The sequence below is a fragment of the Leucopleurus acutus genome (assembly GCF_964270905.1).
Source record: "Leucopleurus acutus genome assembly, chromosome: 16".
Lineage (NCBI taxonomy): Eukaryota > Metazoa > Chordata > Mammalia > Artiodactyla > Delphinidae > Leucopleurus > Leucopleurus acutus.
The window spans coordinates 8,457,083-8,484,328 of NC_139158.1; the positions used below are offsets into that span (position 1 = coordinate 8,457,083).

The window sequence follows — 27,246 nt, forward strand, 5'->3', positions numbered from 1 at the left end:
CTTTGCCTATCAATAAATATGTCAGGGAGGAACCTTCTTCTGAGACCCCTGCCTGTACCCTCTTCTGCTCTCAAATCCTACACATCTTTTTTTTTCTTCTTTTTTTGTTTTTGTTTTGTTTTTCTTTCTTTCTTAAAAATTTTTTTGTTTTTCATTTTATTTTATTTATTATTAGTAGTAGTTTTTAATCAAATCCTACACATCTTTAAGGGCCGGGTTGGAAATGTTACCAGCTTTTCCGAACTGGTGGTTCAGTGGTTAGGACTCCCGCCTTCTCACCGCGGAGGGCCCAGGTTCAACTCCTGGTTGCGAAGTTGCCGACACCGCCCCCCCCCCAAAAAAAAAAAAAAAAAAGAAACTCTTCCTATCTAGCCTGAATTTCTTGAGGGCAGGGTTCCATGTCCTCTTCCTCCAGTGCCTCGCATAGAGCCTGGAATATTCCTTCACAGAAACTCCCTCATTCTCTATTCTCATAAACAACGCTTCATGTCCACTATCTTTTTTTTTTTTACTAGTTATAATTTTCTAACGTACTCTACACGTTATCTTTATTTTGCCCATTTTCTTGGGCGGGGGTTTTGTTTTGTTCACTGCTGTACCCCATTACTTAGAACAGTGCTTAGAACATAGTAGGTGCTCAGTAGATAAGGGCCGAATAAATGAAATAAATAAAATGTGCAGTCAAAGCTATGGGGTGTGTGAGCTACATGGAATGTCAAAAAGGGAAGCATATGAGCAAGAATTAGTCAGCCTGACCTCAGCGTGTATATCCTAGGCGGGGAGAGAAGGTTTGGTCAACCCCGAGACACAACCCAGTGGTAAGCATCCATTGGCTCTGGTAACTGAATTGAATCTTTAACGCTCCACCCCGGAGAGGAAGAAGGGGCTCCCCAGGGATCAGTCTGCAAACAGCTGCATCCTTTCTGTATATTAACCAGAGTGCCCGGCTGGTATTTGTCTTTCCATATTTCCACCTGTCAGGTCCAAGAACCTCAAGGTGGGGATGGGGGAGCTGGAACCTTGTGGGGGGTGGGGGAGGTTGACAGTCCCCCAAGGTTTGGCTCTTTAATTCAGCCATCCCTGAGGTGGGTACCACCCTGACAGTTTGGATCAACAGTGGACGCGCCCCATCTCCCCAATCCCCCCATGGCGTGCTATTTTATCTCGGAAATACGGTCCAGGGCTGAGGCCCTGGCCCCCTCCCCCAGTAATTTCCCAAAGAATATGGGGCGGGGCCGTGAATCAGCACTCGCTCGGACACAGGCAGCCTTCGTCCCCGCCAGGGGTCCCCAGCGGCCGCGGAATTAGACCCCCCCACCCCGAATCCTCCTCCATCTGCGCGCTATGACCACTGGGAGATGTAGTCTTGACCGCTCCTTTGTCCTTGATCTCCCCAACGTAGCACCCCAGCAGAGGATGAACTACAACTCCCAGGGGCCCACGCGCCAGGGGCCTGGCAGGGCGGGGGTCTGCATGGCGAGGGGTGGGGGGTCATCTGGAAAAGCTAGGGCGCAGCAACCGGGGTGAAGGGAAAAACGGGGCTTGCTGAGGGGCAGCGGGGAAGAAGGGGACACCCAGAAGGCGGTGGCGAGCTGAGTTGGGGAGGGGCAACCTGAGAAGCGGAGGGGCTGGGGCGGGGCCGGGGCGGGGTGCGCGGGGTAGTGGGAGGGGCCGTCTGCGTCACGCGGCGTGGGCGGGGCCGCAGGGGGTTGTCCGCCCGCGGCACGCACAGCAGCCGCAGCCACCTCGCGCCCGGTCCCGCGGTCGCAGCTCGAGCCGCAGCCTTCGCGCCGTCGCCTCAGCCCCTCGCTTCGTGGGTCGGTCCTTCCGGCACACGGGCTCCAGCCGCGCCCGCAGCCGCCCTCCGAGCCCTTCAGGCCGCCCTGGTCTCCTCGCCCGGCCCGACCCAGCCCGTGAAGATGGTGGACCGCGAGCAACTGGTGCAGAAAGCCCGGCTGGCGGAGCAGGCGGAGCGCTACGACGACATGGCCGCGGCCATGAAGAACGTGAGTTTCTCCTCCCCCCCCCGCCGCCTCGCCCCAGCCCCTTCGCAGACGCGGGCTTTCGCGGGGTCGACTTGGGGACTAGTCGCCCGTCGCTCCTGCAGGTTGGCCGCCCCAGAGGGGGCTGGGGAGGGTCCTGAGAGCGCTGAGGACCGGGTGTGACGCGGCCTCTCCCCGAGCATTCCCCAGGGCCGGCGGCGCTGCCGCCTCGGCCCTCCCCACGCGCCCGCGCTGGGGCGGGGTCTTGGAGGGCTGGTCTCGGGAGCGGGGTCTCTGGCCGCTGCGCCTCCGGGTCTGCTGGGGACCTGAGCAGGGGCCGTGCGCATCCTTTGTGCCCCACTTCCCCTCCTCCCAGCCTGGCCGTGTGGGGGCGGGGGACCGCATGGATGCGGTTCCTCTTTTCTCCCTGATGTCTGGGCGGCGCCTTTCCCATTCACTCAGCAGGTCTCCCGGTTTTCTAATGCTCCCCCCCTCCCCAAATCTTCCCACTGCCTCTCCAGACTGATCCTTTAGGACCTCCCCGGGAAAAATGTAGGCTGTCCTGAAAACCTGGGGTCCAAGATGCAAAATCGAAACCTCCTTGCTCACGTTTTTCTTAACAAAAGGCTCCTCTTTCTGCATGCCCCAAAGCAAGTCCTCTTGCTTTTAGGAAGGGGGCACGTTTGTCTCGCTAGCGTTTTCATTGATTGTTCTCAATATGTCATCTCCTTGTTTTCCTACGGCTTTCGTATTGAAAAGTGTTGGTATTGTCTTTAAAACAAAGGTTGTGAATTTAGCTGACTGGTTCAGTTTGTGATATATGCTGTTTCTTTTTTAAATATAGGCACACATTTGTCGAAATTCCTATAAGTTGAAAAAATATTCTCTGATCTGATATTGCAAACAAAGCGGTGGTGGGAGGCAGTATCAAGTCATTCCAGAAGATTCTGCATTTGTCGTATTGCAGAGAGCCTAGACTGGGTGGAGGCTGGGAGGAGTTATTTTAAAGGGGAAAAAGTCTTTTTTTTTTTAATTTGTTTTGTTAGATGCATCTGAAGCTTAAAAAAAAAAAAACTAGCGCATCCTCAATGCTGATGAGAAGAGAATACTGATCTCCAGTTGTCGCATTTTGCAGATTCCTGCTTGTATTGCACCATTTTGTCAGTAACACTATATTCACCTAATGGGTGGTCAACCAGTTTGATATTAGAGGATGGGGGAAGTATTGAGCATTATTAAATGAAACGTAAAATTATCTAATGGTTTCGGTCTCCCACTATTTTCATATCTAACTTCCTGCCTTATGTAACAAAGGTTTTAAAACGCATCTCCAGTGTGCAGCGGATGGAGGAGTGTACCTTGCCTGTTAAACCTTTTTAATGAAGCAGTATAGGTATTGCAGATTAATTCTTGAATAACTTTACTGGTTCACAGAAGATGACAATGCTGATGCCTGTGTATCTAAGCCAGATACATTAACAAAGAAGATTTTTATCTCATTAAGGAAGAGAATTGATTCTGACATTTGGAGTACTGCTGTATTAATATTATTGCCACAGTTGCTGTCTTTAAAGCTCAAATGATGTAAGTTGCACTTTAGCAGATATCAGTATCTTTAGTTCACATTACTTAGACTCTTCTAATTTATCCATATTTCTAGTTTCACAGGAAAGCGAGTGACCTCGCTCCTATATCCATAGCAACCCAGTGATGTCACACACAATGACACAGAGGCTGCAATGCACCTAATGGGTTGGTAGGGAGTATGCAGATGGCATTTGTCCAAGGTAATGCAGAAATTAGCAGATAAGCCAGGTGGAATTGAGCATTTTGTCTTCCACCGGATGAGAATTGGTCGTCCAAATAAGAATTTCATTTATCCTTAGACGTGCAAATCAGGGATGTCTGACTATGCCTGTTCACCTTCGTATTTGTAGTTTTCTCAAAAGTTTATAAGATACAGTCGTGGTTTTAAACATTTGTTAAAATTGGGCAATGAAGGAATAAAGATAGAAGTTTTAAACAAGAATATGTTTTATGCTCATAGTGCAGGGATGAGCTGTATACATGGGTTTATTGCAAATTATTAACTCGGCAGGTTTTAATAAAAACCTTAAAAATATTATGACTTCCTGCTGGGGCATTTTCAGTAAACGTTAGGGAATGAGAATCCATTACAGAACAATTTAGCTTGGGATTTGGAAAAGTTCTCTTTTGCTGTGTTTATGTTTCTGCTCCTTAACTGAATGTGCAGGAAAAAACAGTTTATAAAATATAGCAGACCTTTTCCAAATCTGTTTACCATGATTTTGAGGAATTAGGCTTACCTCTGATGTGCATTTTCCTCATCTGTAAAATGGGTCAACACCTGCTTGACAAAGTTGTGAGGATTAAATAAAAAATATAGTAGGTGCTTAAGAAAAGGTAACTATTTATAAAACTTTGTTTCTTCCTTTGTTTATAAAAATCATCTCATCAGAGAATTTGGAAAATACAGGAAGATACAAAGAAAATACTCAGTTCTACCACTTGAGTTCTCTTCTAAGGCTGAAGTCATCCAGGTGCTAGCATGATTAAAGTTATTTGCATCGGATGAAGTTACCCTAGTAGTAAAGAGTTAGGACCTGTGATAGTTGTAGGTGGGTGACCAGGATAGAGATAAAATGATGTATTCTGGAAAGGAGGAAAGAAGGAAGTTTAGTCTTTTAAGACACATGTGTGGGCTTATATCTAAAAAGAGCGAACACCTAGATGTTTCCTACTTGTTAGACAATATTGACTTGTCCTTTGGATTTTCATAGCCTCTTGAGAAGTTAATATTCTAAGTAGGCTACTGGTACTTTCCTGGAGGGGGGGGAGGGCGGGCAGAAAAGGTTCTGGGCTAGTAACTTTGTTGAAGTTACTGGGTTAAGCAATTTAACTCGGGTGTGTTGGGGGGCATTAGTGGCAAAAGGCTATCTTAATTATATAAAAAAGTCCTCGTGGTGGAATCGATATACTTAAAAAGGTTTTACAATGTTAAATATTCTGTTTTTCCTACTAGCTCTTCCAGGAGGCTAGATCAATAGCCATTATCACTAATGGAGTAATCTTTAGACTCTTCAGAGGTGGAGTTCTGCCAGCCATTATTATAATCAAAGTCATGTGGTTTCAGTTGTTCTCTTTGGGGTGGAAAGAATACAGATGACAGTTTGCTTTTTATGTTAACCTTCACAGTAACTGAAATGACTCTTAAGTGCCTTTTCTAATTATTTAAATAATTTCATATGTATCTTTTGGATTATATTAAGATAAAAGATGTTGCTGAATGTGCATCCTCATTACAGTTCTTTGGATTAACTGCAGACCCTAGGGAGGATTTCATCCCCTTGTACTTGGAGGAAGCCTTATTTATTTATTAAACCAAACTCTAAATTATTAAAAAGTGGAGGAAATGATTTTGTTTTTATTGAGGTAAAAGTCACAACATAAACTGACCACTTTCAAGTGTACAATTCAGTAGCATTCAGTACATTCACAATGATGTGCAGCCATCACCTCTAGAAAAAATAGGAAAATGATATTTTTAAAAAGTGATGATGGTCTGGCTATAGCTGGCTGGATTTCAGCACATTACTGATTCAGGAATGTGTCAATAGTGCAGGGCTCACAGCCAGTGGTAATCAGTATCCCTTTCTCTTTGTTTTCTAACATCCGAACCTTTCAGCATAAATTGAAAAGGGGACTTATTTTGGCTAGATTTGTATTTCCATTTAAAAAGTTACAGAGCTTAAAAACTATACGTTGCTCACACAAATGAATAAGAACAATTTACCTGAAATCGGAGCAAACTATTAACTATTTGGAGATTATAGGAATTTTGCTGGTGTTCTTATCATCACTCATTTTCCACCCCAAGACTGACTTTGTTAGACACACTTGCCCTGCTGTGTGGCCCGGGTTCCGGCAGTGCTGAGAGTGGTGAGCTATTCAAGCATGGGCTTCTCGTAAATAAGATGTTAAATACATTGTTTTGGTGTTTCTGAGGCTGCCAGGAACAACTTCTTGTCTCCAGTATCACCAGCCCTAAGAGTTTTATCTGGCAGGGCATCGGATTCTTTCGTATTCCTACCAGATTCCATGAGATGTGGAAAAAAAGAAGCAAAGACCACTTTATATGTTTAACAGTCAAAGGGAAAAAAATCACATATAAACCATTGTCTTTTGTCTTATTTTCTAAGCTCTGTTTGTTAGAGCTTGACCAGATATTCGAGACTGTAATTATAGGGAACCTGTATTTGTTGCCTTTCTAGGCTATAAAGGCTATCAACATGAGCTGCCTTATGGCCTTTCCTGTCATAATCATTTTTCTGCTGTCTTCCCCACATTCCATTTTAGGTATTACCTATCATTTTGGTTTAGTACCAGACCATATTATCTTGCTTTAGACTGGCACTTGAAATTTTGATTTTACTAATTTATGAATTTGAGTCATAAAAAAACAGTTACATGAAAAGTGATCAACAAAAATTCCCAAAAGAAAGCTTTAATTTTAAGATAAATGGTTAAATTTATTTGGTTCCATGATTTTGCAGAAACAATAAAAATTTGTAAATCTTGTAAGACTTTGCATCAGTCTTTTTTTTTCTTCCTTTTAAAAGAACTCGTGAAGTCTAAACCAAATGTTCATCAGCATATCACTTGTAAGAGTGTCCCACGGAGGTAGATTTTTCTTTACCTAAGTTGAATAATGTGGTGCATAGCATTAGTTGCGTTGTGAATAAGTAGATAGAAATGAGAGTGTTCTTACATATGTAGATTTTTAATATGACATTTTTTAAAAATTCCAAATAAACTCATTGGTCTTATCCTTTTAATCTTTGAAACGATACCTCATTTTTGGAGAGATGTAAAGCCAAACTTGGTGAGTAGGACCCAGGTGTAGTGTCAGCTTTTCCCTCTTAATAATTCTGTTGCTAGAACAGGGGTGCCAGAGCTGGGGATATGACAGTGACGACAGTGGGCAGCTGAACATGTAATGACAGTAGTGCGAGAGGAATCCCTCATCCACCCTCCCCCACCGCCGAGTATGAAGAGCAGCTGTGGTGGTGTGAGAAGTGAGAGAAGGCTAAGAGATAACAAGAGGAAGGCTTTGAAAAAGAAGGTTTGTTTTGAAGAGAGATCATTTAAAACTTCTTTAGCTTTCTGAAAGGAGTTATTAATATGGCACTTAAGCTACCGTATTCAAATAACCAAGATCTAGGAAACAAAGTTGCCTATGGTGCCAGTACTTTAAGGATGTGGAAATAAGCTTAAAATATTTTTGACTGAATTGTTTCAATTCAGTGCTATTCAGTTCAACACAGTGCTCCTTTTGTATGGGTCTAACATGAAATAGTGAATGAGTATGTCTTTGCAGCAGAAGCCCAGGATGGATAGTCGCCATGCAAACAATCCCATATTCCCGCCAGGACATTCTTAAATGAGGGCCTGCCTGGCATGGCTAGACCCGGTGGATAGATGTTATTTTCAAATCATACTCCACTTTTCACATATGACTCACCTCTGGTCTTTCTAACTACATCTGTGTAGTAAAAATAGAGACTTAAAGTTGAGACTATATATATATATATATATATATATATATATATATATATATATATATTTTTTTTTTTTTTTAACGGTACGCGGGCCTCTCACTGTTGTGGCCTCTCCCGTTGCGGAGCACAGGCTCAGCGGCCATGGCTCACGGGCCCAGCCGCTCCGTGGCATGTGGGATCTTCCCGGACTGGGGCACGAATCCGTGTCCCCTGCATCGGCAGGCAGACTCCCAACCACTGCGCCACCAGGGAACCCCAGACACTATATTTTTTTTCTAGTAGTTTGAAAATGACCCAGTGCGTGAGGATAAGGAGAAATAACAAGATAGGGTAAGAACAGCAGAACAGCATTCCGCAGACAAGGAAAGCTGGTGGGGACAAGTGAGTAGGGAAGAAAAATTTTAGAATATCTTGATTTGGGGGTGCTCTGATCTTCTAAGGGACTCTGGTTTTTGGAAGGTTGTTATCAGTGGGACAGACCACTGATGACAAAAATGTCTGGCCTTTAGGACGCTAGAAAAATGACAAGTATCACCATAATAGTTCCCTATGCAGGGATATTTCCATCATGTCTTTCTACAGGGTTTTGCACCTTGCTTTTTCCCCTTGATATTTCAAGGATATTTTCTTCTGTTATCAGTATTTTCAGTGGCTGAACAGTCCTGTGGGTGTGTCATAATTTAATTTTTATTTAGCATTTAGGCCGTTTCCAAATTTATAAATAATATTGCCATGAATATCTTTGTGGCTAAAGCTTTCAACACAGATTGTATATTAGGACAGAGACCCCAAAGTGGAATTTTTGAAAGAATTGCTAAGAATTTTTAAGGAACTTGAAACCATCACTAGCACTGGTATGTATCTCAAAAGTTTTGGAAGATGTACTTGTTTGGATAGATAGTACATACACATGGTTCAAAGTTCAAGGATATCCTATTGCCCTTTCTGCTCCAGAAAGAGAAAATGAGGTTGAAACAGGGGAAAGTTTAACTGCAAGCTTATTTGTGGCAAGCTTCTCTTCTGCTTTCTTGTGGTTGGAATGAGTACCTTTTTTAAAAATTAAAAAAAAAAAAACAAAAAAAACTAATATGGTAACTTTCAAGTATATGCAAAATAAAGATAATAGCATGATATAACTCCATATAACCAGTTTCACCGTTTGTCAGCATATTGGCCAATCTTCTGTCTATATACTTTACTACTGTTCTGGTCCCCTTGGTATTTACCATCTTGCAAGATGGTTTCTTTTTTGCGGTACGCGGGCCTTTCACTGTTGTGGCTTCTCCAGTTGCAGAGCACAGTCATCCAGACGCGCAGGCGCAGCGGCCATGCCTTACGGGCCCAACCGCTCCGCGGCATGTGGGATCTTCCCGGACCAGGGCACGAACCCGCGTCCCCTGCGTCGGCAGGCGGACTCCCAACCACTGCGCCACCAGGGAAGCCCGCAAGATGGTTTTTTATTGACCTAAAATTACGCCTTTTTTCCCACAAATGTTCCAATTACCAGCAAGATCTCTTTATATTCAGATTTGGCAACCTCAAAGTGTAGTTTCTTGCTTAAGGCATATAATCCAGGTGGCAGATAATTTTTTCCTTGATTTTAAGAGGAGTGTTTCTCTCAGTTGACATCCAAGTGCTGCTTCCCAGCAGCCTTTGCTCATGAGGAGGAGGAAAGGCTGGATGGGTCACGAGTGGGGAGAGGAAAGGTGGTGCTGTGTCAGGTAGGTTTAGAGAAGGGCTTTATCATTACTGGACTGTTTTTTACTGCCTTTTTTGGGAAAGGGACAACAAAGGCTGATATCTTTTGTCAGTTCTGGCTTTTATCACCAATCTGATAGAAGTGCTAAAACCCAATTGATTTGTTGAGGGCGATGTGGATAAACAAGTTTTGCTTTTGTTTGGTTTTGTTCCTTGCCAAGCATTTTTAAAAAATCATTTTTGCCTTAAAGTTATCATGGTACTGGTTGTAGGTATGAGTAGGTAGGTAGGTAGGTAGGTAGATAGATACGTACATACACTAGCTGTCTGGGCCCGGACACCCTGGGCTTGAATTCCATGCTCAGAAGTATGGAGTTGACTAGTTTATTGATATCAGTAATACAGGTGAGTATACTGCCGTTTTATTTTTTTACCATTCGTAGGTCCTGCAGAAAAAGGCTAGATTTTTGGAACCATTTATTGAGGAAGAGAAAACAACATGGTAAACTTCAAACAGCTTTAGTAATGAATTGAACTTTAAAATTGCATAAAATATATTTCTATTAATATTACTTATTTAGAACTCTGTCTAGCATATAGATTCTCAAAAACACTGAATTATAGCTAGTTCTTATTTTGGATTTATGGTACTCTTGCATTTTGATCATGTTTTTCTCTTCATAATCTGGCTGGCTGTATAAATACATATATTTTTTAATGAAGGATGATTAAGACTAGCTTTTTAGCAAGTGTTTACATCTGTTGTGAAAATCACGTCAGTACTATAATTTACTAAGCTGTTATGGCATAGCATTACCCTGAAATGTTGATGAGTTCCACTATACGGTGGAAAACCTAGTGTACTTTTGGGTATGACTTTTTTCACATCTGTTCTATAGACTTGTGCACTGACTATAATATTTTTGGGAAGACAAGATTTTTTGGGGGGGGTGGGTACGCGGGCCTCTCACTGTTGTGGCCCCTCCTGCCGCGGAGCGCAGGCTCAGCGGCCATGGCTCACAGGCCCAGCTGCTCCACGGCATGTGGGATCCTCCTGGACCGGGGCACGAACCCGTGTCCCCTGCATCGGCAGGCGGACTCTCAACCACTGCGCCACCAGGGAAGCCCGGAAGACAAAATTTTAAGTTACACACTCTCAGATTAAAATATTGCAATATAGTTGGACATTTACTGTCACTTGGGAAGCATCTTTCTATAATTTTCCCATTTAATTTCACAACAGTTTTATAAAGTGATGGTCCCATTTTACAGGCAGAAATGTTTAAGTAATTTGCTTATTAAGGCTTGAGTTAAAAGTATTTTTCCTAAATCTCGGCCTCTTTTAAAAGGTTTTTTAGTTTTCAAAAAGGAGTCAAAGGTGAAGTGTATACATGGATACTGGTAATCTTTTAGCTATTGTTTCAGTGATCTGTTTTCATTAATTTTAGTCAATGTTCCATTGTTTGCAGAAGCTTTGAAATTGCTTCAAACTGCTGTATATTTAATATTTTCCCATTTGGTTGTGCTTGAGAGGGTGGTTATGTAATCCAGGTTTTTAATACAGAGCAAACTTCTTTAGGACAGCCCTAAGATGAAATACTCAATATGAGTGTAATCTTTCTTCTAGAAAATATTTGGTCCCATGACTGTGGTGTGTTTTAAATACCATTTAACAAAGGAGAACTTGCAGTTTTTTAGCATAAGGAGGTAAGTACCATGCTTTTGCCATTGGAGTCTTACAGGTATGGCCAAGAAGTGAAAGGATGCTACTCAAACTGAATGGAAGAGTATACCTCACTTGAAAGAAATGGGAGGAAGCTGTGACTTTTTTGTACATCAAAGATAATATGGGCTTGTGTGGAATTCACAAACTGGAATGTGGAAACATGTTTTGAGGGGATTTAAGTGAAGATCAAAGGAAGAAAAGAATGTTAACTTGAATATTTTGTAGATGTTCTAGGCAGTGGAAGAAGTGAATGGTACTGATCCAGAATTCACACAGGGAAGGTAGAGTTGTGAGGGGATTATTGAACGTCTGTGGGAACTTCCACACACAGAAAGTGAAGGTCAGCCCAGTGCTGTGGTATCAGGACACTGAAGTCACCCTGAGAATCAGGGGAGATTTCCTAGAGAAATGATAGCAGAGCAGTGAGGGGTGGATGTTGAGGGGGGGAGGGGAAAGGCTGGAGGAAGGAGTGTCCAGGCAGAGGGAATAGCATTGTTTAGTTGCAGAATGTACAGGGAGCAGAGTCTGTTGCATGATTGATCCAGTCACTACGGGTTGCGTTGAGAGAATGTTAGGAAATGAGTCCAGAGAGGTAAATAGGGGCAGGAGCCAGTTCATGAAGGGCCTTGTGGAGTTTGGGTTTTCTTCTTAGGCTTTGGAGAGTCATTGAAGGGTTTCAGGCAGAAGAAGATCATTGTCCGGTTTTTGGTTTGGAGAGAACCTTGGCAGCAGTGTGGAAGTTGAAGAGGAGGACAGTGCGGCAGAGGGACAAGACTGATTAGTATTGCAGGGTCTGCTCTGAAGGTATGAGGACCAGGACATGGACAGTGACGGCAGATTTGAGAGAGAGAATTTGATGGCTGGAGATGGGAGGAGGAGGAAGGAGAAATGATGGGGAAGATCAAGTCAGTTGCCGGCATGCTGTGTTTGAGGAAACATTTAAGTGGCGGTAAATGGAAGCATCATGGCTACAAGTTAATTCATGAAAAGCTCTTAAAACAGGGCCTGGCACAGGTTAAGCACTCAGTGTTACTTATTATTCATTAAGTAAATAAATATTTATTTAGGAACCACTAACAGCCAGGTTCTAGTCTCAGACCTGGAGGATATAATATCCCCTGCCCTCACAGAACATTCTAGTGGGAGTCTCCTACCAGGCATAATAAGGTCACCTAGGCAAAATTGAGAGCTGAAGTCAAAGTGAACCCTGGGGAATCCCACTTCAGTAGTGACTGGAACGAGGAAGAAAAGACTAAGTAGATGGTGATGGAAAACCAAGAAAGAAAGCTAACAAAGTGGACAAGAGTGTCAAGAAAGGGGGATTAGTCCGCAGTGTTATAGATCCCTTAAGAATTAAGATTAAGACATAAGAGAACATGGGATATGTGAGGTAGGAAGACAGTTGATGACAGTGGTAATGGGGTGAGGAGTGAATGAAAGGTGAAGAAATGGTAACAAGTATAGGCTAATTTTCAGAAACCTGATTTTGAGGGAAACAGATGTGATTAAAAGGCATCGTTTATTTTATTTTTTTTTCTCTGCGGTACGCGGGCCTCCCACTGCTGTGGCCTCCCCCGCTGGCTCCGGACGCGCAGGCTTAGTGGCCATGGCTCACGGGCCCAGCCGCTCCACGGCACGCGGGATCCTCCCGGACCGGGGCACGAACCCACGTCCCCTGCATCGGCAGGCGGACTCCCAACCACTGAGCCACCAGGGAAGCCCCGGCATTGTTTATTTTAAACCTCAACTTGGACTACATGTTAATGGGAAAGTACAGGAAAGAGAGTGACTGATGGGAATATCTTGAGAGGGAAGAAGCATCTTGTTTGCATACAGGGCGGAGGCGGCAGTGGTAGGGGCAGTTGTTTGTCAAGTAAAGGCCTTTGGTCACTTTCCTTTGAAGAGGCTGTAGTAGAGCAAGGGTTGCCAGGCAGTGAGTGCTAAGGGCCCTGCTGAGGTTAAAAAGCCTTAATTTGTAGTGATTACAATCTAGTTCTTTTTGGTCTCTCCCTCTCCCCTACCCCGCACCGTATTTTGGGTATAAGAGTTGAAAGCAGGCTGGGTGGCTCTATTGATGGAGAATTTGGGTGTTTCGAGATGGTATAGCAGAAGGACAAGGCATAGGAATGTTGATATTAATGCAAAAATAATTGAATTTGATGGATCTTGATGAAGCTTACAAGGAGGAAATAAAACCTAAAGGACAGGGGCTGAGAAAAAAGGAGAGGGCTCAAGAGCGAGTCTAGTAGGTGGAAGTGAGGACTGGTAACACTGAAGGGTAGGTAGGAGTTTGGTTTTATTATTTTTTACTTGTTTTGGCCGTGCCGCACAGCTTGCAGGATCTCAGTTCCCCAACCAGGGATTGAACCCAGGCCACGGCAGTGAAAGCTCCAAGTCCTAACCACTAGACCACAAGGGAACTCCCCTTTTTAAAAAATTTTTTATTTTTTAATTTTGTTTATGTCTTTTTGCTTTATTTATTTAAAATATTTATTTATTTATTTATCTTGGCCACACCTCTTAGTTCCCTGACCAGTGAAATCGCCGTGTCCTAACCAGTGGACTGCCCAGGAACTCGCAGGAGTTTGATTTTTAAAGTGAATGGTTGGGGGTGGGGCGGGGGGATAAATTAGGAGTTTGGGATTAACGTATGCACATTACATAAAATAATCAACAAGGACCTACTCAATATCCTGTAATAACCTGTATGGGAAGAGACTGCAGAGAATGGATACATGCGTATGTCTAACTGAGTCACTTTGCTGTACGCCTGGAACTAACAGCATTGTAAATCAACTATACTCCAATATAAAATAAAAATTTAAAAAATGAATGGTTGTGAGTGAGGTTAAAGGTGTGGTTTGGGGATAAGTTGTCAGAATCGAGATAACTGAACTGTTGTTCAGAATTAATTTGAGGGAGTAGCCTTGGATAAGGAGGTAGGGCCAGAGGTCTGGATACAGGTAAACAATCTCAAAGAAAGTGAACATGACGTTGATTCTAGGAGAAATTTTAGAAGCACAGAAAAGGCATGAAAGAGAAGATTGTGAGGGAGTCAGTATGGGCTTGTATAAGAACCTGCATAACTAATTTTGATTTAACTAATTTTTATTTTTTAAAAATATTTATTTATTTGGTTGCACCGGGTCTTAGTTGTGCCGGGCGGGCTCCTTAGTTGAGGCTCCAGTTAACTAATTTTTAGAATAGAGTTATTTGACTGCTAGCCAGGGGAGTGCTAGAGCATAGTGTATCTGTTTCCTGATTTGTGAGGTTAAATGGTGAGCTGCAGAGCTTTGGCATTTGTCCCGGTTGTTGAAAAGTGAGATCAGACTGGAGCAATGGGTGGAATCTCGGCTAATGAAGTGGCCTTGTTTTTGCTTCAGGTCCTGTACCTTGACCCTAAAATTCAACTGTTCGTTACATTTGATGCAGGTGGCACTTAACAATAGCCATCTTAATATTCGTTAAGTTTTTGTTTGTATCAAACTACCTAAAGCAGATATTTCTTGTTTATCACAGTTCTTTATACTGGCCAGGTAGTTTGGGTCTAGACTTGCTCCTGTGGGGCCGGAATAACTATGAAGAGGTAAAGGCCTCTCATCTCCAGGTTAACCCAGGCTTCTTTGCCTGGGGAAGGTTCCCAGCAGCGAGTCCTGATTCACAAGCACTTTTCAGGCCTTTGCTTACCTCATACTTGCTAATGTTCTACTAGCCAAAGCAAGTCTCATGATCAAGTTCAGATTATAGAGTTGCGGAAATACAGTTCTTGATGGAAGTTCTTGATGGAAGGAGCTGCGAAATCATTTAAAAGGAAGGAGATACACACAGGGTTGGAGGGAGTTATTAGGACCATTTATGCAAACAGTCTGGGCTGGATACAGCCTATGTAGATTCATGTCACTTAAACATTTGGAAGTGACAGTTTAGGTACTGTGGTTGATTCACCGCTGAGTGAAGTGTGCTACCTGCCCTTAAGGACTTTAGTCCTTTTAGGAGAAAGAAAGGTATACAGTTAAACTACAAGGCATTAGATATAAGCAGTATAATAACTGCAAGGTGAAAGTTACACACAGAGTAAGCAGTAGTTAGTTCTGCCTGAGGAATTTTCAGGCTTCAGGAAGTAAGTGTAGTATTTGAATTAGGGCTTAAAAGATGACATATAGAGAATTTTTCTTCATAGTTCTGGAAGTGCGTTTTAGGTGGTTGGAAAAGCATGATAGCAGAGGAGTGTGTAATATGAGGAAGACTGTGAGACCTGGGTCTGGATATTGATGACTTGAAGCAGGGCTCTATTGATATTTGGGCCAAATTATTCTTTGCTCTTCTATGTGGCTGACCTGTGCATTGTAGGATGTTCACCAGCATGCCTGGCCTCTGCCTGGTAGATAATATCTAAATAGAGCTGCTTTTAAAATGCACTGTACCATAGGTTATACAGCATTTTCAAATACACCAGCTTATTTACCTTCTTCCCCCTGCCCCCCTCCCCCCCCAAAAAAGCAGATCTATGGTAAAACTAGCGTTATAAATGTTAGTTCATTTGTGCTGAATTCAGAAAATAGCCCGGCTAAAGTGTGAAGTGGTGTATTCTAAATAGCAGACTGACGAGTACTGACAAGAGTACTGGGAAATTCGGGGGGAAAGAGTCAGGATGATGAGGGGAGTTGTATCTAGATCATAGAAACAGTTAAGTAGAGAAGACCTAGGGGTATGAGGACTATCTCTTTGAAGAAGTGATTCTGGCTCCAAGAAATAAAATTCTTAAGGCTAGCGACTGGCAGTTTTAGGGGAGATAAACTTAGCTTTATCTTCAAGTCAGGTACTTCTGATGTTACTCTCTAAAGGTGGATTTAGGCAGAATTCTCCCAGGTGTCCAAGTAGAGGGTTGGAAGAGCACCCAGCAGAGTCTGCAAGAGGGAGGGGAGCACAGCTTTGGGTTTGTGTGTGGATTGTCTGTAATTTGAGAAGTTGTTATTTTAGTATATTTCTCTCCTGCCTTTTTCCCCCATAGTGGCAGAATTGAATTGCTTCATAATGAAGAATACCCATGGTAGGGAATGTAAAATTCTTATCCCTTTTCAGGTTTGCTTAACTATATCTGAGCAATAGAGATAACGCTCTCGTTCTCATTTTTGGCGAGGCTATTGAGAAATATTAACCTATGTCAAACTACGTAGTTTATTTGAAAGCGCAAGAGGAGGATTAAATAAGAGGTAGAGGTTCATGCTGTATTATAGTGGATTTTCTTTGTAACAGCCCACATGTTATGAAGTATTTGGAATTCTGAACTTGTCAAATAAGCTAATTAATTATTGACATGTGTGAAAGTGCTGTAGAGACTATGGCATAGTGCAGCAGTTTTATCTTTATTGAGATATGGTTCACATACCATACAATTCACCCATTTGAAGTGTACAGTTCACTGGTTTTTAGTGTGTTCAGAGTTTTGTAACCATCACTAGTATCTAAATACAGAACATTGTCACCTCCCCAGAAGAAACCCTGTACCATTAGCAAGCTGTCACTGCCCTCTGCCCTGCCTCCCCCCCACCCCCCAACAAAAAGAGCTCTAAGCAACCACTAATCTATTTTCTGTTTTTATAGATTTGCCTGCTTGGGACATTTCATGTAACTGGAATCATAATATGTGGTCATTGGTGATAGGCTTCTTTCACTAGCCTAATATTTTTATTGTCATCCATGTGGTACCATGTATCAGAACTTCATTCCTTTTTATGCCTGAATAATATTCCATTGTATGGATAATGCTACATTTAACTTATCTTTTCATCTGTTGACATTTGGATTGTTTCCACTTTTTGGCTGTTTTAACTAATGCTGCTGGGAACATTTGTGTGCAAGTTTTTGTGTGGGTCTCATGTTTTCATTTCTTTTGTATATACCTAGGAGTGGAATTGCTGAGTCACGTGGTAACTCAACATTTTGAGGAACATTGTCCTGCAGTTCTTGACCTGGAGAAGTAGACGTGTGTGGATCCCATGCAATACTGAATCTTTGAAGGTTAGGGCGCTAGGGAGAGTGTTTTACAAAAAGCTCCTCCTTGGTTAAGAACCAGTCATATAGTGGAAAGCATATGGGATTTTGAGCCGTGAGATTTGCATTCCATTCTTTGGCTCTGAGCCTTAAGTTTCTAAACTCTAAAATGGAAATAACAGTACTAAATCATAAAGGGTTATCTGGAGGACCAAGGAGGTATTATAATTTTAGTGAAGATCTCATTTTTGATACTACAGAAGTTATTTAGAAAAATACGGAATAGATGAGTACTTCTTAACATGATAGAAGTATCTTTTAAACAAAGAGTTGGTATTTAAGAATGAAACACTGGACGTATTCCATTAAATTCAAAATGAAACAAAGATGCACATTATAAGCATTATTAATATTGTCCTTGTCCTTGCAGTAGATGTGATACAGTATAAGAAATCTAACCACGGGAAAGGACAAGTGATATTTGGAAACCATAAAATTAGGTAGGGAGTAAACTGGAAAAATGTTAGAATTAGTAATTCAATGAAACAGGGCTGAAATCTATAGTATGTATTTCATATATCAGCCCTAATCTGTATAAAGATATAATGAAAGATTTTTATGCAACTAAGTTTTGGGTTTTTCTGCTTTTTAAGGTGTTCTTGGTAGAAGCGAGGTGGTGAGCACAAAGCAGCAGGTGTGGGTTTGAGTTATTTACATCAGTAAACTTGTTTACATAAAACTGCTGGCTTTGAGCTTTTTTTGAAAACTTGGTTTTCAAAATTGACTTTAAACTTTAATCGTGGGTGTGATTAACTCGGTAAGTTATGGAGAGGGTTTGTTTGAATAGGTACTACTGGTAACAGGTCAAAATTCAACCTCCTCAACCTTGACTGCCTCCCAGCCGCTCTGTTTTCAGACCCTTCTAGAAATACAGTGAGAGCATACAAATTCCTTTTTAATGGCTACCTAGAACTCTGTTGTATGGATGTTTCATAATCTAGCCAGACTTCCATCGAGGACCATTTAGGTGGTTCCAGACTTTAGCTGCTACAGATGATGGCAGTGAATCAGTTTCTAGAAGTGGAATGGCAGAGTCAGAAGTTTTCTTAGTATTTGTAATTCTGATAGCTGTTCCCAATTGCCCTCCATAAAGTTTGTACTAATTTACGGTTTCCAACAATGGATGAGAGTGCCTGTTTATCCACAGTATCAGCCTTCACAGTGAGTCATCAAAGTTTAAGTTTTGCCAGTCTGATTGGAGAAAAATTAGCATTTATAAAATGAATGAATTTGAGTACTCTACTTACATTTTCCTTTTTCTTTTTCAATTGTCCATTCCTTTTGCTCACTTTTCTATTACTGATTGGTCTTAAATTCCTTTTAGGAAGGTGTTTTTGTTTTTGTTTGGCTGTGCCGCTGTGAGGCTTGTGGGATCTTAGTTCCCCAACCAGGGATCGAACCTGGACGCTTGGCAGTGAAAGCACGGGGTTCTGACCATTGGACCACCAGGGAATTCCCTGCAATAGCATGTCTTAAAGTACATCTTTTTTTATTGGAGTTTAGTTAATTTACAATGTTGTGTTAGTTTCAAGTGTACAGCAAAGTGATTCAATTATACATATATATTTTTTTCAGGTTATTATAAGATATTGAGTATAGTTCCCTGTGCCATACAGTACGTCCTTGTTGTAGAAAAGTACATATCTTAATTAAAAAGTACTTCATTGCTAAAAATTGCTAGCCATCAGTCTGACAACACAGGGTTGCCACAAGCCTTCAGTTTGTAAAAAACTGCAGTATCTGTGAAGCGCAGTAAAACAAGGTACAGCCTCTATTAGAGAAACTAGTCCTTTCTCTGTGACATGTTGCAAGGTTTACATCTTCAGAGACTCAAGGTGGGAGAAGGAGCACAGGATTTGAAACCAGCGGACCCGAGTTTGTGTCCCTGCCCTGCTGTGTGTTAGCAGTGTGATCTTTGGGAAAAAGTCCGTTGATTCCTCCGCATCACACCTGTAAAGTATAATGTCCACCTTGTTAGGGTAGTTGTGAAAAGAACATAGGATTTGGTGGCTGTCAGAAAAGCCCGGGTTCTCAGGAAGCTCTCCTCTCATCCATGAGACCTTGAGCTTGGCCCTGAATATGCCATGGAAGTTTCATTTTTCTTCTAGGATGTTCCTCTTCCTGGAATGTTTCCCTTCAGCACAGTTTTTATCCAGGGTCATTGCTACTGGCTTTTATTTATTTATTTTAAATTGGTAAATTTTTGTGTGGGCTTTTTTTTTAAATTTTATTTATTTTTGGCTGCATTGGGTCTTTGTTGCTGCACGTGGGCTTTCTCTAGTTGTGGCGAGCGGGGGCTATCCTTCGTTGCAGTGCGTGGGCTTCTCATTGCTGTGGCTTCTCTTGTTGCAGAGCACGGGCTCTAGGCGCACAGGCTTCAGTAGTTGTGGCACGAGGGCTCAGTAGTTGTGGCTCGTGGGCTCTAGAGCACAGGCTCAGTAGTTGTGGCACACAGGCTTAGTTGCTCTGCAGCATGTGGGATCTTCCCGGACCAGGGCTTGAACCCGTGTCCTCCGCATTGGCAGGCGGATTCTTAACCACTGCGCCACCAGGGAAGTCCCTCTGCTGGCTTCTAAAAGGCCATCTGATGAGCTTTCCAGGCAGAGTTTGAATATGTGTTGAGGGTCCCCAAGACTTACCCCCGTGTTCAGTGATCTGCCAGGACTCAGCATATAGCTGTGCTCTTGGCTATGATTTATTACAGTGAAAGGATGCAAAGCTAAATCAACAGAGGGAAAAGGTGCTTGGGGCGAAGATCAGAGTGACCAGGTGCAAATTTTCCAGAGTCTTCTCTCAGGGGACTCACACAGATTGCGTGTGTGAAATGTCTGCTGGGAATCTCATTAGAGACTCAGTACCCAAGGGTTTTTTCGTTTCGTTTTGTTTTTTTGATGTTTAAAATGTTTATTGGTATTTTTTTAATAGATCTTTATTGGAGTGTAATTGCTTCACACTACTGTGTTAGTTTCTGTTGTACAACAAAGTGAGTCAGCCATATGCATACATGTGTCCCCATACCCTTTCCCTCTTGTGAGTCCCTCCCACCCTCCCTGCCCCTCATCCATTGAGGGATGCTCACAAAGGCACTTTCTGGCTAGCACAAACCAAATTCAAGACGCCTAGAAGGAAAACAGGTGTTCAGCATAAACCACATTGTTTGGACAAACATTTTAGGGACAGTGCGCCATTCTTAATCGTGGATGGTGGGAACCCTTCCAAAATCTTAGTTCTCAGATGCTAGCCAAGGGTCAACTTTGCAAGCAGACCTTTCTAAAGATAGCAGTCTCAAGGCTGTTGTGTTAACTCTTTTTTGTACAGACTGTACTTCAAGTTTAAGGCATTTTGCCTACATGTGCAAGACATGACTTCAGATTATTTTCAGAAATTTTAATTTGAGATTTAGCAGGCCATCTCTAGAATACATGACTAATTTTGTGCAAGCAGAACAGTGTCACATTTACTTGCAGTGGGTTATTCTGCTGCCTGCACAGTATATAGATAACTGTCCATTACATGGACACTGAGACTGATTTTGCACCTTGTCACGTTTTTCTTTTTGGTGTAGGGTGTTGATATATAGCAGTCACTGCATTTACCCTTTTTATGGCCTCTTGGCTCTTTCGGGTGATATCACTCCTAGGACCAAAAATGCTTCATGGGGCCAAATGTTATACCTGGTGTCTGCTAACTCATTTTTTTAATAGACTATTTTTTAGAGCAGTTTTAGGTTCACAGAGGAAAGCACAGAGGTCCTGTATGCCCCCCTGCCCCTCCCCACTGTCAGCGTCCCAGCGTAGTATGCTAGTTACCATCAGTGGACCTACACTGACTCACCGTTAGTATTCAAGTCCGTCGTTTACATTGGGGTTTAGTCTTGGTATTGTACATACTGTGCATTTTTACAAGTGTGTAATGACATGTATCCACCATTAGAGTATTGTACAGAGTAGTTTCGCTGCCCTAAGAATCCTTTTTTCTGCCTGTTCATCCCTCCTATCTTATTTTTTGGATGTGAACAGAATGTGAGTTTGTTCTTTGTGGAGATTTTCGGCTTTCCTTAAGTCAAGGCGTCTTACCATCATAAGTTATTGTACAAGATTCGGGTTGATAGAAATACATTTTAAGTAAAGTAAGCTTAATTCAAGTTTCATTTAAGGAGTTTAAACATTTGAAGTTGCACTCATTACAATTTAAGGTTCTCCATAGGTAAGTTGAAGAATTGTGAATGACTTGGTGCTCCAAGACCACAGGGTCAGAAAGTCATCTAAATAGCTTTCCAAGAATCTCATGGGTTGTTCATCTTAGGTAGAGAAGATTTCTCTCCTCATCAACTCTTAGGGGACAACAGTTGATAACTAATTAATATCTGATGCCTTAGCAGCTGGGATTTGGGGAGTTTTATTTCTTAAACTGTTGGTGAGAATAACAGATTTTTCTAACCTTTTTGCTAACAGCTCTCTCGAACTCGCTGAAAGAAATTTGAACTTGAGCTAGTATCATAGGAGTTGAGAAGAGAAACCTTAATTTAATTTTATTTATTTATTTTGCGATACGCAGGCCTCTCACTGTTGTGGCCTCTCCCGTTGCGGAGCACAGGCTCCGGACGCACAGGCTCAGTGGCCATGGCTCACGGGCCCAGCCGCTCCGCGGCATGAGGGATCTTCCTGGACCGGGGCACGAACCCGCGTCCCCTGCATCGGCAGGCGGACTCTCAACCACTGCGCCACCAGGGAAGCCCCTTAATTTTATTTTTAACCAGAACATAAAACTGGAGAATGTACAAACTGTCCACATTTTTCAGTAGCCATGGCAGTAAATTTTGGGGACCATATATACAAGTATTGCGTTCTTAGAAACAGTTCAGTGACTGTTTTGAAAGACATTACCTTGCTTCCCAAGTGATACATATCTCACATCTTCCTACACTGAATAGGCATTCGATCTTGGTTAAACCTTGTGTGAACACTATGTGGATACTTTTTTTGACCTTTTAAAAAAAATTATCTTGACTTTTGAAACTAGTATGGTTGGGTTCTCTATTTTATTTTAATGTAAAAATCACAGATTATCTCTCATACAAGTCATTTTGATATTAAGGATTTTTAAAAAAATTCTGATTTAAGGTTTTTAGAGAAATCTTAGTTCCTTTGAGCAGACTTTTTTATTAGAGTTAAAGGTTTTCCCCTCTAACTTAGTTTTTCAGTGGCAGAGAACATCTGGGTATGTCCCAAATGTGGTTGAGTTACTGTATCTAAAGGTGATGTTGGCATTTCATAATCTCCATGTTCCAGCTTGTCTGAGGCAACTGGACAAATTTTACATAAGCGCAAATGGCTACCTTTGGGCTCTTTAGCCCAGCTTTTGCAGCAGGAGACCTAACGGTATAGAGTACTGGTGAGGTAATTTGAGCTTTAAATAGTTGCTGGCTCTTGAAATAAGGATAGCATGATTTAGGGGAAAGGCCAGAACCCGATCTCAGTGGCCTTAGGTATCACAGCTTCTTGCATTGGAGACAGTTATCAGGTTACTCTAGAGGTGGCTAGTCTTCAATATCTGCACATTCATTCAGTGAATATGGGCTGGTGTCCTACGGTATGCGGGCCTCAGGCCTACAGAGGCCTCTCAGCCTGTTTGAAAGCCAGTCTGGGGAGTTATTCCAGGCTATATGATATTAAAGTTTATGGAAAGGAAGTGATGTAAGGGAGCTAAGGACTAGAGAATAGCATGAAATGGAGAAGAGATACTTGATACAGTATCTCTTATACATTAGTAGCATTGAGCAGAAGATAAACGAGATGATGTGAGAAATACAGAGGCCTCCTATGGCGAGACTTAAAGTGAAGGGACGTTATTCAAGGTGTTCTCAAAAGTAATTGCTCAAGGGAATTTCCTGGCAGTCCAGTGGTTAGGACTCCGGGCTTTCACTGCCGAGGGCGCAGGTTCAGTTGACCTGGTCAGGGAACTAAGATCCCGCAGGTGCATGACTTGGCCGAATAAAAGAGGTAAATGCTCACATCTCTATAGCACTTTACTCTGTTGGGAGCACTTTATCGTTCATCTGATACACCCTTAAAATCTTAACGAAAGAGGTAGAAATCTGTATGCAAACTGAGGCCCAGGTAGATGAAATGGCTTGTCCCCAAGGTCACTTAATAAATGGTAGGACTGGAAAGCCCCAGTCTTCTGGGTTATTTGCATATATGTCAGAAATTGACAGGAGTGACAGTGGCTGAGGGCTGGGAATAGTTTCTCCAAAGTCCAGAAATATATGGGAAATTGGATGTGAGATGATAAGCCTCCTATTCAGGGGAAGCAGTGTTTCCACGGTGGGGGGGTGGAGGGGCGCTCAGAGAGTAAAAAGCACCTCTGTGCTGGTTTCCTTCTGCTCTGAAGTCCAGTAGAACCAGAGCCCTGTTCCCCCACTCTGCATCTGTTTCCCCTAGGCCACCTCTGGCAGAGCTACTGTTGCTGTCTAGTGTAGAGTGGAGAATCAGTAATGCATAGTAAAAGGTTAGCATCAGAAAAACCACTCAAAAAGTTAGGAATTTGAGAGTGTGTTATTTGCTGGATGTTGTGAGAATTAGCAAGCAAAGCATATGAACTAATAAGTATGGTTTACATTCTGATTTGATTGTATCTGAGAGGAACTATTTTACAACCAGTTTCCTTAAGTATAATCCTCTCCCACCCCGACCTCTTCCATGATAAAAGAGGAATACATACCAAATGGAAACGGTCCATACACAGGTAGGTCTCTTGGAATCCCAGCCCTTCCTCCCCCAGATACTTAACTTATCTTTTTGGATTATATCCCAGTACCTTTCACATCTCTGAGTAATACAATGTTACATGGGTGCTGTGGTTGGTCTACACAGGGAACAGGGAGTAGCCAGTTTAACTGGGGGTGGGAGGAGTAGAGCTGGGCAAGATTGCATAGAAGCCATGAGTATAACTTGGTTCTTGACAGTTGTCTTAAGTATTTTCCAGGCAGGAGCACTGGTAGTTGTTCTAGGCAGAGGCAGAAGAACAAAGGGCAGAAGTATGAAAGGTTTTTGCAATTAACATGTTACCACTGGAGCGCAGGTACATGAGAGAATGAGGCGAGGAAAGCATCTAGTCTGTTGTAAGTCATAGGAAAGAGCTCATGATCTGGGGTTTCTGATAATGCCGTTGACTTAGTATGTACCAGTCTAGATATGATAGTTAACCAGGCAAATAAAAATGTGACCTCAGAATAGGAAAAAAAGTAAGAGCTCAGTCACTCCTCCTTGTAAAATTTTCTGTTTCATATGGTTGTTAGACACTTAGAGGTGTATGGCTCTGACATCACAGAAATCAGGTAATATAAATTAAATAGTTTTAGTCACTTGCTTTAATTTCTTTATTATATGCAGTTGTTTGGTAGTCATAAAAATACACAACATTGGTGTGCCGTTGCTTTAGTGTCCTCAAGGCTCTTAGTGTTTGGGACGACGAAGACCTAGCACAAGTGAAAGAAGCATTAATTCCTGTTGGCCACCTCAGCTCAGAAGTGCTTTGCTCACCTCTCCATTTTACTGCTGTTGTATTCAGACACTACAAACACATGTTCCCCAAGTTGCTAATATGTCAGTGATCAGAGTCAATCCCGTGCCCCCAATTTTGACTTCCTTTCTGGCGTTCGTAATTTATATTATTTTAACATAAGAAAAGTTTCTTTGTTTCTCAAAAGTCAACTTGAAGTTGACTATGTTCTCACCCGGTAGGCAAGATACTCTCACCCAAAATGGATGGGACCGACGTTTGGTAGACAGGGCAAGGTTAGGAAGCAGCTGTCATTCTTTTTTCTTAAAAAAACTGATGAGATATATAAGCCATCTATACTTAAAATCCTTAGGATCAGTATGTACGTAATGTTGCATGAGAGACTTGTTGACCTTTTGTAATTTAGATCAAATTTCGATTTTACATCTAAGAGTTAGACTTGATAGTTCTTTCCTGGAACAGCTGTGTGATAATAAGCCTATGTGTCCTTCTCTAGGGAGAAAGCAGGGGTTCAGGCACCATTGAGCCAGCCAGTCGCAGGTTTCTCCCTTCTTTGTTGCTCCTTCCCGCTCCATCCCTCTTCCATATAACCACACAGCCTAACTTCTGTTTGTTGATTACTTTAATCAGCTGGTAGATCTCTTTGTGTTTTAGTGGCATAAAGATATGATTAACCCAACTGACATCATCTGTACCATAACAGCTCTTTATTCTTTCCTCCTTAATAGGTGACAGAGCTGAATGAGCCACTGTCCAATGAAGAAAGAAACCTTCTCTCTGTGGCCTACAAGAATGTAGTTGGGGCACGCCGTTCTTCCTGGAGGGTCATCAGTAGCATTGAGCAGAAGACATCTGCAGATGGTAATGAGAAGAAGATAGAGATGGTCCGTGCTTACCGTGAAAAAATAGAGAAGGAATTGGAGGCCGTATGTCAGGATGTGCTGAGCCTGCTGGATAACTACCTGATCAAAAATTGCAGTGAGACCCAGTATGAGAGCAAAGTGTTTTATCTGAAGATGAAAGGGGACTATTACCGCTACCTGGCCGAAGTTGCCACTGGAGAGAAGAGGGCGACCGTCGTGGAGTCATCTGAGAAGGCCTACAGCGAAGCCCATGAGATTAGCAAGGAGCACATGCAGCCCACTCACCCCATTAGATTAGGCCTGGCCCTTAACTACTCCGTTTTCTACTATGAGATCCAGAACGCCCCAGAGCAAGCCTGCCACTTGGCCAAGACCGCTTTTGATGACGCCATTGCTGAGCTCGACACTCTCAACGAGGACTCCTACAAGGACTCCACGCTCATCATGCAGCTCCTCCGAGACAACCTCACGCTCTGGACAAGCGATCAGCAAGACGACGACGGTGGAGAAGGCAACAATTAAGGCCCCCAGGTGGACTGGCAGCACACGCTGATGCTACTACTGCAGTCTTTATTTTTTTCCCATGAGTTGGGGGTCGGGTGGGGGAGGGAAAGGGAGCGATGACCTTCCTAGGGAGAAACCCACGACCTGTCCTGTCTTTGATCGCCTCTTTGACATTTTTGCCAAAATACCACTAGTGGAAAGTCAGGCTAGCTGTGCTGGTATTGGAATAGCAGCCTCACACTGGCATATGGACTGTTCTGTAGATTAATGCAAGTGGAGCTGTCCTTAATTTAACTTATTGCTAGAAAATAGGGTTTTAAGATGAAAAGAAAACTTAAACGGAATAGCCCTCATTCAATAAGTTCTGTGGTTCCAGTAAGGATTTTTATGTACATATGCTCTTGTCTTTTAAGTTCTGGGTACTTTCTAGCTCATCCGTTTTAGCTGTGCATTTTGTTTTTCAGGTGTACTCTGCCAGACATGGAATAGTTAAAATCCCAAACTGATAGACTTAGAACATAAGGTATATTTATCCTTGTGGTTTAGGCCTTGCCAGTTTTCAGAAGTTTCTGATTAGTTGACAGTATTAACACTAAATTGCAGTTTACAGTATTTCTACATTACAGCCATATGTGACATCAAGCCATTGTGATTGTGTGTTTTTCTTATTTTGGCTTTTACAGCCTTATTCAGCCTCATCCAGGTTGGTTTTGCTATTATCTGTCTCCTAGGCCAGAAGGCTTGCCTGAGGAGAATCAAAGCTACTTTAGGTTTTGTTGAATAGGTGCTTGGCAGATGGCTGTGGGATCTTTGTCCTTCTTTCTTCTTAACTTAAATCCACCACAAAAATGATTAATCACTTTAATAGAAACGTTAAACACCACAAAAATAGAGAAAATTCAGGTCTGTATGTCATTTATTGTGCTGATATTTCCAGAGAAATCCTGATTTTTTTCAGCCGCCATAGCTTCTTCCTCAGGGACTGCACTGCTGTCTCACTCCTCACTTGAGTCTTCCCTACTGTACCTTGTGCCCAGGGCATGCACTCGGGTGGGTTGAAAAGCTGTTGGGTTGTAGAAGTTGGCGGTCGTTTTGAGAAAGTTTGTGGTGCAGTGTGTGAAAATTCAGGTGCTAGGAGCTTACTGGTAGAAAAATCCTAAAGGAAGAGCTCTATTCGTAAACATTCTGTCCAGTTTCAGGAGCCTCGTGTGTCAGTTTTTCCTCCCTGAAAACACTCCTTCCCCAAATAATCCTTGTAGGAAAATAAACTGAAATCATTATCAGATAATAAATACTTAACTCCTATTTGACCAAAA

The 27,246-nt window shown here is 42.4% G+C and overlaps 1 protein-coding gene across 1 annotated transcript; it reads left to right on the plus strand.

Moving 5' to 3' along the window:
- The first annotated feature begins 1,739 nt into the window (after positions 1–1,739).
- Positions 1,740–27,246, plus strand: YWHAG (tyrosine 3-monooxygenase/tryptophan 5-monooxygenase activation protein gamma). The gene is made up of 2 exons (XM_082858073.1): positions 1,740–2,006; positions 25,292–27,246. Exons 1-2 carry the CDS (start codon positions 1,920–1,922, stop codon positions 25,946–25,948), a joined length of 744 nt encoding a protein of 247 aa, XP_082714199.1. The 5' UTR covers positions 1,740–1,919; the 3' UTR covers positions 25,949–27,246.